Source organism: Gymnodraco acuticeps, unplaced genomic scaffold (genome assembly GCF_902827175.1).
Source record: "Gymnodraco acuticeps unplaced genomic scaffold, fGymAcu1.1, whole genome shotgun sequence".
Classification (NCBI taxonomy): domain Eukaryota; kingdom Metazoa; phylum Chordata; class Actinopteri; order Perciformes; family Bathydraconidae; genus Gymnodraco; species Gymnodraco acuticeps.
This window is the reverse complement of record NW_022990701.1, coordinates 4,140,519-4,158,467: the sequence shown is the minus strand read 5'-3', so window position 1 is coordinate 4,158,467 and position 17,949 is coordinate 4,140,519. Positions and strand designations below refer to the sequence as shown.

At 42.8% G+C, this 17,949-nt stretch overlaps 1 protein-coding gene across 5 annotated transcripts in view; it reads right to left on the bottom strand.

Annotated features, from left to right (window-relative positions):
* Nucleotides 1-1,110: 1,110 nt before the first annotated feature.
* The window catches only part of LOC117556173 (caskin-1-like), a 32,584-nt gene continuing 15,745 nt past the window's right edge, over nt 1,111-17,949 (bottom strand). The window contains exons 7-22 of one of the 5 annotated variants that reach the window (XM_034231446.1): nt 17,773-17,881; nt 17,320-17,428; nt 16,989-17,083; nt 16,413-16,527; nt 15,360-15,650; nt 14,208-14,306; nt 13,853-14,037; nt 12,820-12,901; nt 10,795-10,868; nt 9,320-9,427; nt 8,720-8,821; nt 8,349-8,487; nt 7,257-8,056; nt 5,523-6,147; nt 3,941-4,622; nt 1,111-2,997 (exon numbers count right to left, since the gene is read on the bottom strand). In XM_034231446.1, coding sequence (XP_034087337.1) covers nt 2,913-2,997; nt 3,941-4,622; nt 5,523-6,147; nt 7,257-8,056; nt 8,349-8,487; nt 8,720-8,821; nt 9,320-9,427; nt 10,795-10,868; nt 12,820-12,901; nt 13,853-14,037; nt 14,208-14,306; nt 15,360-15,650; nt 16,413-16,527; nt 16,989-17,083; nt 17,320-17,428; nt 17,773-17,881 — 3,700 coding nt within the window. In that variant the 3' untranslated portion in view covers nt 1,111-2,912. Of the gene's footprint in view, nt 2,998-3,940; nt 4,623-5,522; nt 6,175-7,256; nt 8,057-8,348; nt 8,488-8,719; nt 8,822-9,319; nt 9,428-10,794; nt 10,869-12,819; nt 12,902-13,852; nt 14,038-14,207; nt 14,307-15,359; nt 15,651-16,412; nt 16,528-16,988; nt 17,084-17,319; nt 17,429-17,772; nt 17,882-17,949 lie in introns of all 5 variants that reach the window. The other 4 variants (XM_034231445.1, XM_034231444.1, XM_034231447.1 and 1 more) reach the window with 4 other exon arrangements.

Sequence of the window (17,949 nt, the reverse complement as noted above, 5' to 3'; positions counted from 1 at the left end):
TTAAATGTCAGGATGCTAAAACAATTACACTCATTTAATGCTGGTTAAATGAGCACGTTTTGCGAACAAGTACAGTTATACAGGTTACGCATTTGTTTATAAGGGAATAACCGGACTATTCAATTACATATGTTTCGCACTTATTACGATTTTAAACTCTCTTTTTGAACTTTGAAACGTTGCAACTGCAGTAAAAAGTAAATTAAAAACAATCCCAGCCTTTTAAAAGTTAACACACTATAAACAACTATTTCAAAAGCTGCAATCTCAAGCCCCTCATTTAAAACAATGTTCTTAATCCAATATCATAGGGGATTCAAGGGGAGTCTTCAATCGATAATGAGTTGTATGTTTTTATGTTTTTAATTTTTTAAAATATATATATATACTTTATTAATCCCGTGGGGAAATTGTTTCTCTGCATTTGACCCATCCTAGTGTTAGGAGCAGTGTGCTGCCATTTTGAACGGCACCTGGGGAGCAGTGTAGGGAACGGTGCCTTGCTCAGGGACACCTCGGGAGCACTTGGTCTTGCCAACCGGTGACCTTCCAGTTGCCAAGCCAAGTCCCTATCGACTTCGCCACCACCCCCTAACTAGTTTCTGGGGTAAAACAACATTCTGAGTACATATTGGCTTTTTATCATACTTGTAGGTGCACATTCCATTCCACTTTGTGTTGACATGTATTACTAAAGGCAGACAATTTAAGTTTTTTGTAATTTGGGATCTGTTTTTTTATAGTAGTAGCCTATACTGTTAAGACTTTTTGTTTCATTGTGGCCAATCATAGTGGTACAGCATAGCAAAGAGGGCTACTAAACAGGACAAGTTTACCCAGCAATTATTTTATAATTCTGGCATAAAAAAAATGCCTTTCCTTTCTGGATTGTTTTTTGCCTTACTCTATTTAAAATGTTTAGTGTTAAAAATACTTGACTCCCATTACATATAATCTTTATAGAATGTAAAATCCTAATGTAATTTAACATTTAATTTATCGCTCAAACCAACCTCATATAAGTTACTGTAACCAAATGGAAAATGTAGAAGCTACTAATAGTTTCTGACAACCCTTAGCTGCTTAAATCCAAAAGAACAACACTTAAAGCATAATGTATGATTTTATTTATACATTTATTCCGATCACAGCTGTACAGGAATGCATCGTCACAGCAGAAATACAACCTAAACCCAACCATGGCACAACAGCCGTCACAACACTCAACCAAAAATGTACAGGCTCAATCAGCTCACCTCAATTCAATGTCTATAATTATCATCATTATTATTATTCACATAGAACCATCTGTCTTTGAAATATATCTTTGTTTTCAAAGAGCATAAAAATACGTGGACTCTTCATTGGGATGAACACTGGTGGTTGATCCACTGTGTCTGGCCTACATGGGGGAACCACTGAAAACTGGGGAGCTGAGGAGTAGCAGAGCCAATTTATTACAGCTTGCAGGGAGGGGGGGGGGGGGGTTGATTGATTTGAGGGGATCATATAGGACTCACAACTCAGTTTATAAGCTACTTCTGACACACTAGGAGCGACAGTTAGTTAAAAAACAGAAAGAAAAATCAACGATAAACATGTATGAGTGGGAGGAATAAATAACAGACAAAGTATAATTTTGAATATATGACAGAACACTACCGAGGCACAGAGAGATGCAGATTTAACAAAACAGACACAGAGGGAGATCAAAAGGGAGAGGGGAGACAAAATGTAAGGTGGGCAGATTAGAGGCAGTTTCACTAACCAACACTAGAGGGAGCTCTAACAGCTCAAATACCCAGGTATATTATAAACTCTATGTATGTATACTTGATGTACTATATAAAGCGTTGAAATATAGGATAATCTTTTAAAAACACTGTTCACTGCAGCAGGACGAAGGGATACACAGCATGAGTGTGCTTGTTTATGTGCCTTTGCATGTTAATGTTAATGTGTGTATGTAAATGTTAAGATTAATTTCCGAGCAAACCTCCATAGATGGAGCAGAACCAACATAGCAGAACACCAGCGAGATTAAAACCTGTGTGTGTTTGTGTGTGTGTGAGTGTGTGTGTGTGTGTGTCAGTGTCTCAAAATTCATAGACACACATCTACATTGTCTTACTGACCGTTAGAATAACTACTGTACGGGTGGGAGGACATTGACATGAGCATCAGCAGGGAAATACACACGCTCGTAACGACAACAACGGCAACAATAACAACAACAGCAACAACAACATCAACATGAAGAGAGACAACACACAGGTCAGGAAATCCGGTTAACCACAATCCTCCGCTCACACAGAAGATAAATAGAGGCTACGATTCATCTGGAAAAATGCATCCTTTTGAGATCGTAGGGATGGGACAGACTCAGAAAGCGGCCTGTCTGTCGATGTGCTTTTAAAAACTCTCTCATTTGTATGGATCTTATCTTTCTATCGATCTTTCTGTCTGCCTGTCTGCCGGTCAGTTTATGTGCTTCTTTTTTTTGCAAGCAATATGCTTTTCTTTTTGCCTCCCTGTCTGACTGAGTGAGCATCTCTGTCAGTCTGTAAAGATAAAAGGATGATGAACATGATTGTGCTTCTGGGTCCACACAGCTGTGGGAGGCGGCGGCGGCGGTGAGTCACTGGGCTGCAGAGGTCAGAGGTTGTGTGGGAGCGGCCTCCTCGCCGTCAGAAGGCGTACTGGAGCTGCTGCGCCACACGGAGGACTCCCTCCTCAGTAATATTGTACAAGGCTACATGAGAAGCGCTCAAGCAGGAGGGACACACTCTCAAACACACACTCACACTCTCAGAGCGCCAGTCTCAAGCCTCTGAGAGTTTTCTTGATACACCTACACATGATGAGAGGGAGAGGGGGAAAGGGCTTGTTGGAGATGAGGCGTGGGCCAGTGATCAGTCTAGCATTGCATCCAGTTGGTCTGCCAAGTCGTCAAACATGCTGCCGATGTCGTCCAAGATGGAGACTGAAGACGTTTTGCTGGAAAGAGAGTTTGATAGCACAAAAAGAGGAAGAGTTTAGCTCCTAATAAGGCCGACACAGCACAGACACAGTAGTAGTACATATGATGTTGACAGTGTCAGCTAGTTTGGGATTTTGTTCCCCACCATTGTTAGTTAACATTTCTAAGGTCTCTTAATGATTAATAATAATCCAGATGTTCCTTAAAATATATATAAAATAACCTCCTGGGTTACCAAACAGTACTTTATACTTGGGCTGTCCGCTTTTCTTTGTTTTATTTTATGTCATCCTCATCCTGAAAAAATTGTTAAACAAAAATGATTTTGATTAAATGATAGAGCAAACCTTTTTTGACCGTAGGGAAGTTAATGTTGTTTTTGAAAGGCTCGAAAGGTTTTGAATTGACTTGATTCCTGTGAAGCAGCTATGGAAATGCAGTGTACTTGTTTGTTTGTGCTGTTAACAGACACACCAGTTGCTCTTGTGTTGCATTTCTCAGTAAATAGCTCAACAGTGTTTGCGTCATGGCATTTGGTTATAAATACTATAACCTTGTTTCCTTTTGTTTGTTTTGTTGTAAGACTTTAAGACAGGTGTTGAAGCTACAAGCTAGCTGTTTCTCCCCACTTCCAGTTATTATGCTGAGCTAGGCTAACAGTATAGAATTGATCTTCTCGTTTCTAACTTGGAAAGAAAGTAAAATAGCATACTCATTAAAATGTTTGAACTATTAATTTTAGTTTTATGCAGCATATTCCATCCAAGCTTTCAAAGTGCCCAAAACATTGTCTATGCAGAAGATAAGCAGGACATCTCCTTTCATAACAATCGAGCAAGTCCTCTCACTTTCAGCTCCACATTATGTGAGGAAAATCTCTGTTCTGTCATCATCAACTTGAAGGCCATGACAGATATAAATGGTGGCAAAAAGCTGATTAATAACTTCATAAATACTTACTCATTTTCTGCGTCCTCCTCTTTCATTTTATTTTCCACAGCTTGCACGGCAGCAGCCAAGGAGGCACTGGTCTCCTCCAAGCGATGCTGCTCCTCCTCCCTCTCCTGCTTCACTTCCTCTACTTGACTCTCCAGCTCCCTCAGATTCTTCTCCTCTGCCCTTTTCCTCTCCTCCTCCTGCTCCTTGTGCCTTTTGTGCTCCTTCTCTCTCCTCCTCTCCTCTTCCTCTCTCCTCCTCCTCTCCTCTTCCTCCTCCACCTCCCTCGCTCCGATCAGGTCGATGGAGAGGCCGGCGATGGAGGATCGAGGAGGTTTGACCGGGTGTGGAGAGGGCGTGGAGGGACTCTGGGCTGGGGAGGGTGAAGTTAGGGGGAGTCCAGGGGAGAGAGAGGGAGCAGAGGGGGTGTCGGGAGCCGGAAGAGGGGCGGTGGGAGGGAGTGGAGAGGAGGGTCTAGGGGCCGGGATGGGGCAAGGAGCCAGGACAGGGCCTGTTGTCGGGGTGGAGCCTGGTGCCGGGGAGGGGCTGGCTGCTGCTGGGCTGGTAGCAGCAGGGCTCATGGGGCTCATGGGGCTCATGGGGCTCATGGGGCTCATGGCAGCTGAAGCTACTGTTTTCCCGGGTTTAGGGGCTGTCGGGGGTCCGCGGGGTTTTGGGGATACAGGTGGAGGGACACGCTTCGGCTCTGGTCAGAGGGAGAGAGAAAATGCTGTCAGATTTCTTATTAACGCATAGACTCACATACATAAAGATTTGTAAGAGATTAGTGCTGGATATTTATGCTAGACGAAAATAATCTTTGTTCAAAAGAATAATTCACATGACAACAGATAGTCCCAAAGCAACAATTCAATTTGATCATATTGTCATGATGATATCATTCGGCTGAACATCTATCAATGATAAGGCTGATTTATCGCGTTTATCTTATAATAAAATTAGCCATGCTGATGACTCATATATTTTGTTTCGCACACAAAGATATTCAGTTAACAATGATATTACAGAAAGCGCTGGAAATCCTCATATTTCAGAAGTTATATAACAATTTGAATCACTTAGCAAATAGTAATTGTCTAATTATTCCAGCTCTAGTTTATTAACATAGGTGTAATTAAAATGCAGGAAACTCATTACAAATTATGCTTTAAAGCCCCCCAGAGACATTCAAGATAACTGTGACCTTCCCGGTTTGCCTCCAGCCGGTCACCTTTGTTGCATATCATCCCTCTCTCTCCCTGCTTTTCCTGTCAGTATCTCTACCATTTATTCAGCATAAGAAATGGGTCCTTTTAGTGGTATAATGACAGTGTGGCAGCGATGAATACAGGTCAATAATCCTACTCCCCAGCCTTGGAATTTCCAAATGACGAATGTAATGTGAAAGTGCACATAGAAGGCTTATTTTCACAAGATCTATTCAATCAGATTCCTTTAATGCTTTACTCATAAAAACAACCTACATTGGCTACACATGCATTTAAAGCAATATGATCATAGAGTGTTTAAATACAAATTAATATAAGAAGAATCTAAACTCAATGACCAAATCTTTAATTTTAGTGAGTAAATGTGTGTGTCTCACCAGGGCTCTGTGCCGGCTCCATACTGTCAGGCCCTGGTATGGGGACCCTGCGCGTGGGGGTTGGGGGGTCAGTCTGTGTATTCCTCATGGTGACTGTGCAGAGTTTTGGTGAGACAGGTGGCTTGAGAGACTTCCTGGCCTCCATCCACTCACAGCTCTCCTCCGCCCTATCAGCAATCTCGGACACCGGCCTCCGCCTCAGCACCACGCTGCCGTTCTGCTGCGGCTCGCCTACGATTTTACGGTTACTCTCTGTATGACTGCTGGGGGAGTCCACCTGGTTATTGCTTTGAGTGACACTTTCTGTTTGATCAGATCTGCGTTGTTTCCTGTGTATGGTGTCAGAGCCTGTTGTTATGGTAACGGCGTTAGCATCAACGGATGCAGGCGCCTCAGAGTCTGTCGGCACGGGACGTGGCCTTCGTCGGAGCGTTGCTGTGCCGTCCGAGATCTCTGATGATGAGGAAGAAACCATGGTGGAGCGGGGCCGAGGCTCTGGGCGTTGTTGGACTGGTTGCCGTGGTAACACGTTGATGGGATCACAAGGGAGGACTTCCGGTCCACAGATGGTCCGGCGCCGACTTAAGACATCCTCTTCCTCGGATCCAAGACCCCCTGCACCTGCCTGCCGACGTAGAACAGGGGGACTCACCTGGGGTCACATGAGTGTTACACATGCCTTTTGCTAAAACATCTATTTAAGTATTGTCGCCATAGTATAAAAAAGTGTTGTAAAGCAACAAAGTGTATTTATAAAGGAACTTGTACTTGAGTATTTTCCTTTTTTGTTACTTTATACTTTTAATCTCTTACATTTACTTGAGGGCTCCAGTTACTAAATCCACTAATAAATGATGATGTATTATCACCAAGCATTGGATACAGAACATACAATGAATTAAAGTGATGTCCACAATAATGCATTACTAATTATAATTCAGCAATATAATTCAAAACTTTTACTTGGGATACTTAATGTTTTTTAGCATTTACATTTTTTTTCAATAGGCGCTTTCACACCGGAGTACTTTTCCCAGTATAGTTCCGATATAGTTCCGAAAATGTGCGTTCACACCAAAATAATCCGGAACTAGAACTTAGTTCATGAGAACCTTTTCAGTCCCTGCTAGAGAGCAGGTACTTTCCTGGGAGAAAAAGGTTCCCATTTCTGATTGGCTGGGCGGATTGCAAACCACGCCCCGTAAAACTCCCAAAAAGTTTTGTGAAGCCGCCATTTTATTTGCTCGCATTATTAGCATTAGCCCAGCGCACCAACGGGGAGAGACTAACTTATGGCAACACAAAATAAAACGTGGGAGCGGTGGAGTGATGAGAAGATGTCGGCGTTCTGGCGATTTACTCGGAAGTAGAAGCTGCTGGGACTCCCAGCAGTTTGGGTGGCAGTATATGCCGTGAAGTTGTTTGCAGCCTGCCAGTAAACCCAAAGCAGAAGAAGAAGAAGTGACGTCAGGGGCTTCATTTGCCTAATCCTACCTCAGGGACTTATTCCGGTGTGAACGCGATCTCCTTTTTAGTTCATCTGAAGTAAAGAGTTCTGATGAACTAAGTTCTCATGAACTAAGTACGACAAAGTACTTGGTGTGAAAGCGCCTATTGTTACTTAAGTAATATTTTCAACACAGGAGCTTTACTTATTTTCGCACTGTGGCATTGTTACTTTTACTTAGTAGAAGATCTGAATGATTCCACTACTGGTCTAAAACCAACACATACCTGTAGGTAGCTGGTGCTTCCTCCCACATTCCTCGGCAGGGTTTTGGCTCCACCCACGATGGATGTTTCCAGCATAGCAGCGAGGCTACGAACACTCCCAGAATTCCCCTCTGATCTCTCCAGGCCCCCTGAGTCCTGAGACCTTAAAGCGGAACCCAGGCTGCCGCAGTCACTGGCTCGCCGCTCTCGATAGCTTGGCGGCCCCAGCAGACCCTCCACCTGCCCCTCTGCATCCCCATCACCCCCAGTAATGGAAGAACAGGAGCGTTTAGGTGGTGTTGGGGGCCGACCTTTACGCCGGGGACGGAGCGTGACGGATGATTGGCTGCGGTTTACAGTGACATCATTAGGGGCAGGATGTGCAGAGCTGCTGCGGCACACAGTGGCGTATCTAGAGTCTGACTCTGAGCCAATGAGACTGTGAGTTCTCCGTCGCTCTTCCTCCTCACTGGGCAGGCGGAGCAGCGGCACTGATGAATCTGCTGCTGCCAACTGGGTGGAGGGTCGCGGCCGAGCCCTGGGGGAGGCCCGCTGGGTCCGGCCATGTGGGGGGGTTTGTGGTGGGGTTTGTGTTGGAGTGTGGGGAGGCGTCTGTGAATGTGGGGGACCTGGGCGAGGTTTGGCCAGCGGGTTGGGGGCTCCGTCTCTCTGCTTCCTCGCCTCCCTCCGGGCCTCTGAGCTGGTGCTGCCACCTGGGCTGGGGGGAGGGGAAGAGGAGCTCTGAGCGTCCTCAGACCCCCTTTCCCCCCTCTGCAGGTCCTTTAGTCTCCTCACTCCCAACATCAGCTTATTTTGATGGCCTGAGGGGAGGCAGCAGTGTGGAGGAGACAGATAGTTATTTTATTTGCAGTATTCTGTTCTATGAAGGTCTGTTAGAAAAATAAATGCTCAGTGATTCACAACAAGCTGAATAATGTATGTTCAGTCAATATTACAGATAGAACAGAATTACGGTATGTGACAAGTCTGACCATCACACTTGTAATATATACTGTATGTCTAATTGTTATTTGTAGGTACAAGACAATCTCTATATATCTACAAGCTTTTCAAAATAATATTCTAAATCTAAATAATGTAGCTGAGTCTTACCGAGTTTGGTAATGCCGATCTCTTGCAGATCTTCAAGGCTGATGTCGGAGATGAAGTCAATGTTTTCATACCCATTCTGCACCAGAACCTGGTAGTACTGACTCAGACCTAGGTGAGACAGCCAGTCTCCCAGGTTAGCCTAAAACACACACAGGAACACACATACATGAGCACAATATGAAAAGCTTGTGCACAGCTTACAAGAAACAGAGTACAATTCTATTTCATTTTGATTCAGAAAAACTAGTTTCTTAGCAGATTCTTTAAAGAGATTTGAGGGTGTATATACGTATACACCGTATATTCTTGTGTTCATGCAGCTGCAATATCTCTCCTTTTCATATTTTGTGTTGTACACGTGAGAACCTTACAGGCTTGTTGTCTGGCAGCCAGTCTGTGGACGGCAGCTTGCTGATCTCTGATGTTAACTTCTTTCGATGTCCGGGCTTCATGACCCCAATTGCCGTCAGGTCCTTCAACACAAAGCACACTTAGTCACACCAAGAATTCAGCATAAAACTACTATGGGAGTTTTTTTCTCTTAAAATGTACACATTAGTATGCACACGTTTGACATTGTGCATGAGCTGTGTGTGATATGCCTTCAGGAATATTTTGCTTTGGATAATCTCTGATGAGTGTCCCCTGCCCTGAGGAAGGGTTACGTCATACCACTGTCTCCGCTTCAATACACACAAACACACACTAGTACTAAAAACACACTCAAGGACAAACATAGGGAAGCGATTACAGCACAGACTGGAGCACACAGCCAAGTGTGAACACAGGTATGTAAATGAAGCAGACAGAGTATGAGTGGTTGAGGCTCAGGACTCACACCAGGGGGTCAGGTGACAGAGACAGGAGGGTCATGATGACATCATCCACGTCAGCTGATTTGAGAGTTTTGCTGGGCAGAGCCTTGACAGACAAGGGGCGGGGCGTGAGGGGGTCAGGTGTCATGACCTTACCTCGCAGGTCATGCAGCTAATGGTGTCTAGATCATATCCCGCGGTGAGGAAGTGGGTGGTGTAGAACTGCAGCTGAAACTCACCCAGCCACGCCACTACTGCCTGCTTCTAGAACACAGAACAAAGAACACTACTTCCTGCTTCTAGAAGAGTCCACGGGAATTCTTCTAGAAAAGGGAACACACAGAACTGTTCTAGAACACAGCATTGCAGCCTGCTTTAGAACACGGGAGAGAATACGGTTCTAGAACACAGGGAAGAAGAGTGTTCTGGCATAAAACATAGCAGTTTATTCAAGAAGAGAGGAGGAAAGACAGTTCTAGAACACAACTTAGCAGCCGTTCTAGAACACAGGAGACATTACTTATCTTCTAGAACACATTATAGCAGCCTGCTATAGAACACAGGAGACAATACTGTTCTAGAACACAACATAACCTAGTTATAGGTAGGAGCCTACTGTCAAACAAAAGGGAAACAAGGGTTTTAGAATGCAACAACCTTCTTCTAGAACATAGGGGCAAGACTGTTTCAGTACACAACATAGCAGTTTACTCCAGTACATAGGAATGAAGAAGTTTTAAATCACAACATTGCAGCCTGTTCTAGAACTTAAGGAGTAAGGACTGTCCTAGAACACACCATAACAGCCTACTCTAGCACACAGGAGAGATCTTTTGTAGAAAAGGTGCAGAAACTTCCATTCTAATCCCAAAATGTAACCCTGTAACACAATCTGAGACGCAATCACTAACAATACATTGAAAACCTGTTGTGGAACACATTATAAAGACCAGCTTAGCTTGTCAGTTTGTCTTTAGCTACCAGAACAAACTAACCAACCAACCTACCTATACTCAATGAGATAACTTCAGGGTTTTCATGAATAATAGAATAAATGGATCGTATATTGGGTTGACCAACCCTTTATAAACCTGGCAATCGTATCAATGCTCAGAAGGGACAGCTACTCCAACAGTTCTCCAACATTTGACAATTTGAATCAAAACAATCTAGATTAATGGCAATATGTCCAATGATGACAGAACACTGCTGTCGCCTGGTAACTAAGAAATGCTTGATTCTACAGTAACTTGCTTCATTGGCTTGCTTCTAGAACACATGGAATTTAACCCGGTACAGAAAACACACAGCGCTGGTTCTAGAGCAGAGCGGCAGCATGTGGGTGTCTGCCATCTCAGTGTGGTGTGAGGAGAGGGGGTGGGTGGAGGTAGGCAAGACAGCAACAGACTCCTCAATGTGTCGGTCACTATGCCTGTCTCCATGGTGACACATTTGCATGCCCATCTTCAGAGTGTCATCTGTTCAGGTGCAACCCAGCCACCTTGGCAGACGCCTCACTGAACTCAATGAACTCACACTTGTAGATGTAGATTTCTCTCAAACCAAAGCACTGTTTGAGAAAAATCTGAAAACAGAAAGAGGAGGCTCCAATCTGCCATCCAAGAACTCACTTTCCCATCATCCTCCTCTGCCTTCCGCTCAAACGACCGCTGTTCATGAACTGTGCAACTGGAGGTGCCTTGGGCTATAGGTCGAGAGGTGAGAGAAGGGAGAAAAACAAGAAACAAGAAATTAAACAAATTACGTTTGAAATGCAAAGGACAGTTTTGTTATTTCACTCTTTTATATTTTGATAATTACAAACACCATGTTCTTGTTTTATCTTCATCTCATCTGATCATTCTAATACAAGGATATTTTCACAAGGACACGGCCATCTGGAATAGAGCTATGTGCTGAGTGAGAGCAGTGTGATAATAACTCTGCTGCAATTAAATGTATATATATACCAAAACAACGGCTTGTATATCTAGAGTCCTACACGCTACAGCCGCCTACTGAAAACAAGAGTTAATTTCTCTCACCAAGCCGTAACGTAGGTGCTAATTGGCTAATTGACTTTTGGCCAAGATGAAGGCAACATGAGGAGACCCAAGAGTCAGCTTTGTTGCATCTACCTCTCTGATATTGGGTTGGTGGATCAGGGACAGAGACTAAGAACAGAGGGTGTTGTATGCTGTACAGATTGTAAATTCTCCTGAGGTTAATTTGTCATTTGTGATATTGGGAAATATGAATCAAATTGTATTAATTGATTGATTGATCAAACATGATGTATGTCTGTTAGTAAACATGTTTTAATTTGTATCAGTACATTTTAACTCTCAGTTTGTCACATGACAAATCATTTATAAAATGCTGGTGAGTTTCTTAATAATTTATTAGAACAGTTTATACGTAACTAAATATTATGTTACATGATGTGTAATAATTGACAAATTATGTTATAATGGAAACAAATACTGAACTTCCTTGGTTAAAGATCAAGACACCTGTTTGGTGTTTCCACTTGACTATGAGTTCAAAATGTGAAGTTATTTCTACATAAATATTTTATAAACAGCTTCAAAAACGTCTCTGCTCTGAAACAAAATCTTACTATAACTCTGTTCTAATAAATTATTAACAACTTAATGGACCTGGAACCTGGTGACTTGTTGCAAAGCCAAAACATTGTGTTATAGAGCGATAAAGTGCTGTATGTTGAGGTTGAGAAACATTGGAGGATCAAATCAAGCCAGGCATATCGTGAACATGTTGTGGTGTATCTGAGACACCATATATATATATAAATGTATAACATTTGTTTTAGAGACATATTGTAAATCTACTTTTTCTAAGCCCCAGACACTTAACTGAAGAGGAGTGCAGCTGCTAACAGTGTTTTTAACTTGTAAATATCACTTGAGAATGAAGTTTACAAGCTACAAGTGGACCCTGATCCAATATAATCCTAGTAAAAATGTTAAACACATGCAGTGGTTATTAAATGATAGCGAAACTTGCCAGTCAACATACTTTTCAGAGAACCATCTGCTGAGCATTTGGATTTTGTAGGTCTGTCTCTTTCTCCTTCCCCTGCTCATGAAAGTTCTTATTCCGTTTATTTCAAGAAACATAAAATGATCCTGACAACCAAAAATAATGAATCCCAGGATCGAGCAAACTGTCCCTGGCTGTTCAGAACCATATTTTACAGCAGCCTTTATAAATAAATCATTACTATTATGCACGGGGACCGGAAACAGTACTCATGTCTGATATGAACAGACAGCTGGTCTTTAGAGGGCCAGGTTGACTAAAAGTGAAAAGGAAAGAATATTCATAAAAGCAGTGATCAAAACCAGCCCTGGGGCACTTGTTGTTCTGGTAAACAGCGCCTTGATCTCTTTTAATCGTTATCACTTTAGTTCAGACAGAATGCTTTCTTTGAATCACCAGATCAGTGTTACACTTTTTTTATTAGGAAGTGAGGAGAGACATTGTATTATCTGTTTAAATAACTGCTGTCTTTGATAAAATAGCAGAAGGCATTAGCTGAACAGACTTTAGACTTAAATGAATCATGGCACACACTTTCACTTTAAGTAACGCTGAGGCTTTGATCTTGTGTTTGGGTGAGTTTGTGTGCTTACTCGCTGACTGCTCAACAGACTGCGACTGCTCCAGGAGATGCTCCTTAGCTTTCATAGACTGGGACAGCACAGTGGCCAGGAGCTAAAAACAGTTGAAAAAACACACACATACTCAGAAAATGAAACATTTACTCAAACATAATCATACAAATCCAAGAGGTGTCTTATGACTCAGTCGGCTGACTACACATCCCGTTTGCATTTCCTGCAGTTCAACAACAACACATGCAGCAGAAATCTGAGAATAAGTACAGAGGATTTACTTCCAGAATAATAACACCTTCTAGTTTGGCTTACATGTAACTCATTAATTTTTTAGGTACTACCTAAAAATAGACTAGCTATGTATATTCGGTGATAAGATCAATTTAAGAATGTGATAAAGGTGTTGGAGAGCAGACCTGTAGGGTGACATACAGAATTAAAATGTAAGGACAGTGGACAAATAAAAAAAAAGGTTGACATCATGGTCACAAAATATAATTGACTGAAGACACTTCAATAGTTTGAATTAAGTATGCAGGTTTATGTTGTCATTGGGGCAAATCGTTTTCTCAAAAAATACATATAATCCTATTGCACAAATACCATGCAGCATGACACACGTAAGTGTGACTACATTTGAATATAATAACAAGTAAATATCAGACCCAAATCATACGAACTACAAACAATAGTATAAGGTTGAAACAATTTCAATAAATATAGATTTAAGTTAGTATGTTGGATATGTTACAGTTCAGCCATGCATACATGATTTGTTTTGGCATTTGGAGGCTTATTTAACTGCGTACTCCGTAAAAAGGACAAACCAGGAGACCACCATATTAATGAAACTGAAAATAAGTGATTTCAACGAAAGAACAAAGTAAATAGGAAACAGAGTTGTGGTTAACCAGGTAACTAGTGTTTGTTTCCTGGAAATGTTTTGCTGATTCCCAGAAACGACATGCTTGTTTTTGTAAAGATCCAGAAGCAATGTGATGGAAGCACATGAAAACACACACGCTACAAATAAAAAGTCTTGTCTTACCTTCACTCCTTCAGATTGTGCATGCAGGCCCGGGGCGTTAAGGCCGTGTGTGTTGACCCCCGGTGTGTGTGCGGGCAGTGGACTGGGGGCCGGGGTGGTCAGAACGTGTGTGTTCCCAGAGCTCTGCAAGCTGCTGGTGGAGCGAACACTGCCGAGGCTGCCAACACTGCCACTGCGCTCGCCACCTTCACACACAAACACCAGTAATGGAGGATAACTGATTAGACTTGTCACAAACTAGGTGCTATTTCTACTATAACTTAAGTGAAATATCTTCTAGTTCTACTTACACCACCACAGACATGCATATTGCATGATGCAGCACGCCTGAGATACATATTCACATTGAGTTTACCTGCCAGCGGTCTGCGTAGCACCCAGATGTCCTCATTGGCCCCACTCGGATGTCCCAGAGTTGGAGAGCCCTGAGGACTCTGCTCTGCTGTCCGTGAGCCTGTCACACACATGCACACGCACACACACACACACACACACACACACACACACACACACACACACACACACACACACACACACACACACACACACACACACACACACACATACACACACGCACGCACACACACACACGCACGCACACACACACACACACACACACACACACACACACACACACACACACACACCAACTGTTCAGTGGACAAATTCAACAGCTTCAAAGACCCACATGATAATGTGTGTGACATAATTTCATTTATAAATGTGATTAACTCTTAAAGGAACAGAATAAAGCACACCCAAAGATACACTCACTCACCTACACATTCATAAACACATAATTATTATTCACAGTGGTTCTGACACCTCTAAGTGCTAATAACTCCAAACCTGTAAAGACCCACGATTCCTTTAGGCTAGTTCATGATAAAGCTGTCTGTTATACAGTATATGATAAGTAGTGCTTCTTTAATACTGAAAGTGTTTGAAAATCGTGCCAGTCTATCGAATGTTTTAAGTAAAGAGTCAGTTCACTCGAATGACAAAAAGATGTTTCAGAAGAATGGAAGTATTTGATGTTGCATGAAAAAAAATGTTGAAAGAAATGTTGTGGTCGATGAAGATAAATAATAGATTATCTCTCGACGATTTCCAGTTTTTTGATCACCTTTGGAACAAAATAGTTCCTACTGAAATAAAATAGCAGAAGAACTGGATCAGCAGGTGTAGACACCTTTAGGAGTAAGAGGGAAAATATACCTTTCTGTCATAAGGGTGAACTGATCCTTTATATCGATATACTGTATACACAGTTAATTATTCACACACACACACACACACACACACACACACACACACACACACACACACACACACACACACACACACACACACACACACACACACACACACACACACACACACACACACACACACACACACACACACACACACACACACACAGTATATATACTGTATATAGGTGCTGGAACTAGCAGATATATTCTATGTGCTATATGTGGTTTTGTCAAAAGGTAAACAGCAGTACCTTTTTGACTCTGCTGCTCCGGAGAAGTGGAGAAAGGAGGGGGAGGAGGAAGAGGAGGAGGCGGAGGAGGAGGGTGAGGAGTGGATAGAGAAGGAGGAGAGATGGGAAAAGGAACGTACCCAAAGGAGGAGAACCGAGCGAGGGATTGTGTGTCGGGGTTTAGAGGAGGGGGAGGCAGATGCAGGGGGAGGACTTTGGAGGGGGGGTATGAGTTTCCGTTGACGGCGGCAATGGGACAGGGGTTGGCCCTGCGGAGCAGGAGGGTGTGGCACTGCAGGGAGGGGGAGTGACCTGGACACGAGCCAGGAGGAGGGAGGTGCAAAACAACAACAACAACACAACAATAACAACTGATCAGTCAACTTGAAACGAAAACAAATCTAATCAGATATGAACATTTATGAAATAATAACTGATTGAAATCCAAATATGAGAAATTAAAACATCTATATATCCACAGGGAATATATCTCTATACATGTAAATACTAAACAACTATAACAACAAAGCAAACAAACAATATGAACAAAAGCATAATAATCAAGCAGAGCGGGTTGGGTTTGACAGGCTTTTTAAGGGGGGGGGGGGGGGGGGGGGGTGACAGAAGGATCAGAAATAAAGAGGGGTGAGGGTGACAGCCAATAGGGGAAAGGCTTGATCAATGGAGATGTTTGACAGGTTGGGGAAAAACAGCCTAAAAAGGCTGATGATGCTGCAGCTATAATGATCAGCTTTAGCTGCAGAACAGCTGCTGAACTCACACACATGCGAAGCACACACACACACACACACACACACACACACACACACACACACACACACACACACACACCACACACACACAACACACACACACACACACACAACACACACACACACACATCACCCACACACACACACACACACACACACACACACACACACACACACACACACACAACACACACACACACACACACACACACACACACACACACACACACACACACACACACACACACACACACACACACACACCACACCACACACATACAGCTGTGATGTGGGTGGTCACCTGCCCTCTTGATGACTTCCACCATGTTGGAGGGAAAGTAGCCCACACGGTCATTTCCTGTGCGGTTGTCATGTATGCAGCCTTTCCATCGGCCGTCAGAGTGCTGCTCCAAAACCTGTAAACAAACAACAGTTTCCAAAAATATGATCAAATCCTGTTTACAGTTTTTTAAAGAGGACATATTAAGCACATTTTCAGGTTCATATTTGTATTTGGTGCTTCTACTGGGACATGTTTTCATTTAAAAAAATGTATTTATTTTTCTCATACTGCCTGTATCACCCTCTGTCTGAAACAGAGACCAGTCTGCCCTGATTGCTCAAATGATTCGAAATGTCCCACCCCTTACCCTATCACCTACAATGTGTAGGAGCGCTAACCAATAGCAGCTCGAGTCTTGCATAGTGATTTCACTATGTTACTGAAGTAAACAAGTCCAATGGAAGCATTTGCACAATAACCTTCCTATATATATCACAGTACAGGGAAGGGAAAGCCCGAAAAAGCATAATAGACGCTAACTAGAGTTGGCTACATCTACTGTATGTTTAAAACATTTTTATTAGATTTATGTACCGTGATAATGTCTCCATTTTTTATGTTGAGGCTGGTCAGGTCGTAGTTGTTGCAGTAATCCTTCAGGGCACGCACCTGCATCGCAGCCGAGGCATCTACGGGTAGAATACAGAGTGAGCAGTGGAGTTGAGTAGAGGACAATCAGCAGAGGGTTTTACATGTGTGGAAAAAAAGGACTGTTTAATCAAGACACAAGGCTCTCCCCATACATCATACTAAATTAATAATTTCTATAATGAATTATCTGTATCAATTTTGACGATTCCAGCCGTGGTATTACATGGAATTGGATTGTGAGACTAAATTGAGTGTTATTCCCGGTGGTACTCACCTCTCAGTAGTTGTTTGATCTCTCGACTGGCCTGTGTGGTGGTGAATTGGTTAACAATGTCCAGGGCCGTTTGACTCAGAGTGTTTCTCACCCCTGCACTGATGCCACTCTGGATGGAAGAGGATAAGACACAAGATTAGAGCTGCAATGGGAAATTGTTCTGTGTTAGTCTGGCTGTGTGTAGATGCCCAGTGGGAAAATGTGCCTCTGCAACAACATCAAAAAGGCGACAAAAGTGTTGAAAAGACAAAACAGAGCTAATTTGAATATTGTAGGATGTTGGCCATACTGCTAGACTTTCATGTTAGAAGCTTCCCACAGGCTTTATCACACAGCTCTGTGGGATGAATGCCAAGTGCTGAGGTGTAAAACCTGCTCAGCTGAGGAGAGGGAGGCAGCTTTAACAACAGTTGCTTATGTAAACATGTAAAAGAGGCAGACAGATGGACTTACATCCAGCAGCAGACGCACCACCTCTGTCTTCCCACAGAGGGCTGCCTGATGTAGCGCTGTGCCAGACTCAGACTGTCTGTTGATATCTATTCCAGCCTGGATCAGCAACCTGCAGCACAAAATAATAGTAATGTTAACCTTTATTTGTAAAGCATATTTTATAACATCATTCCATCC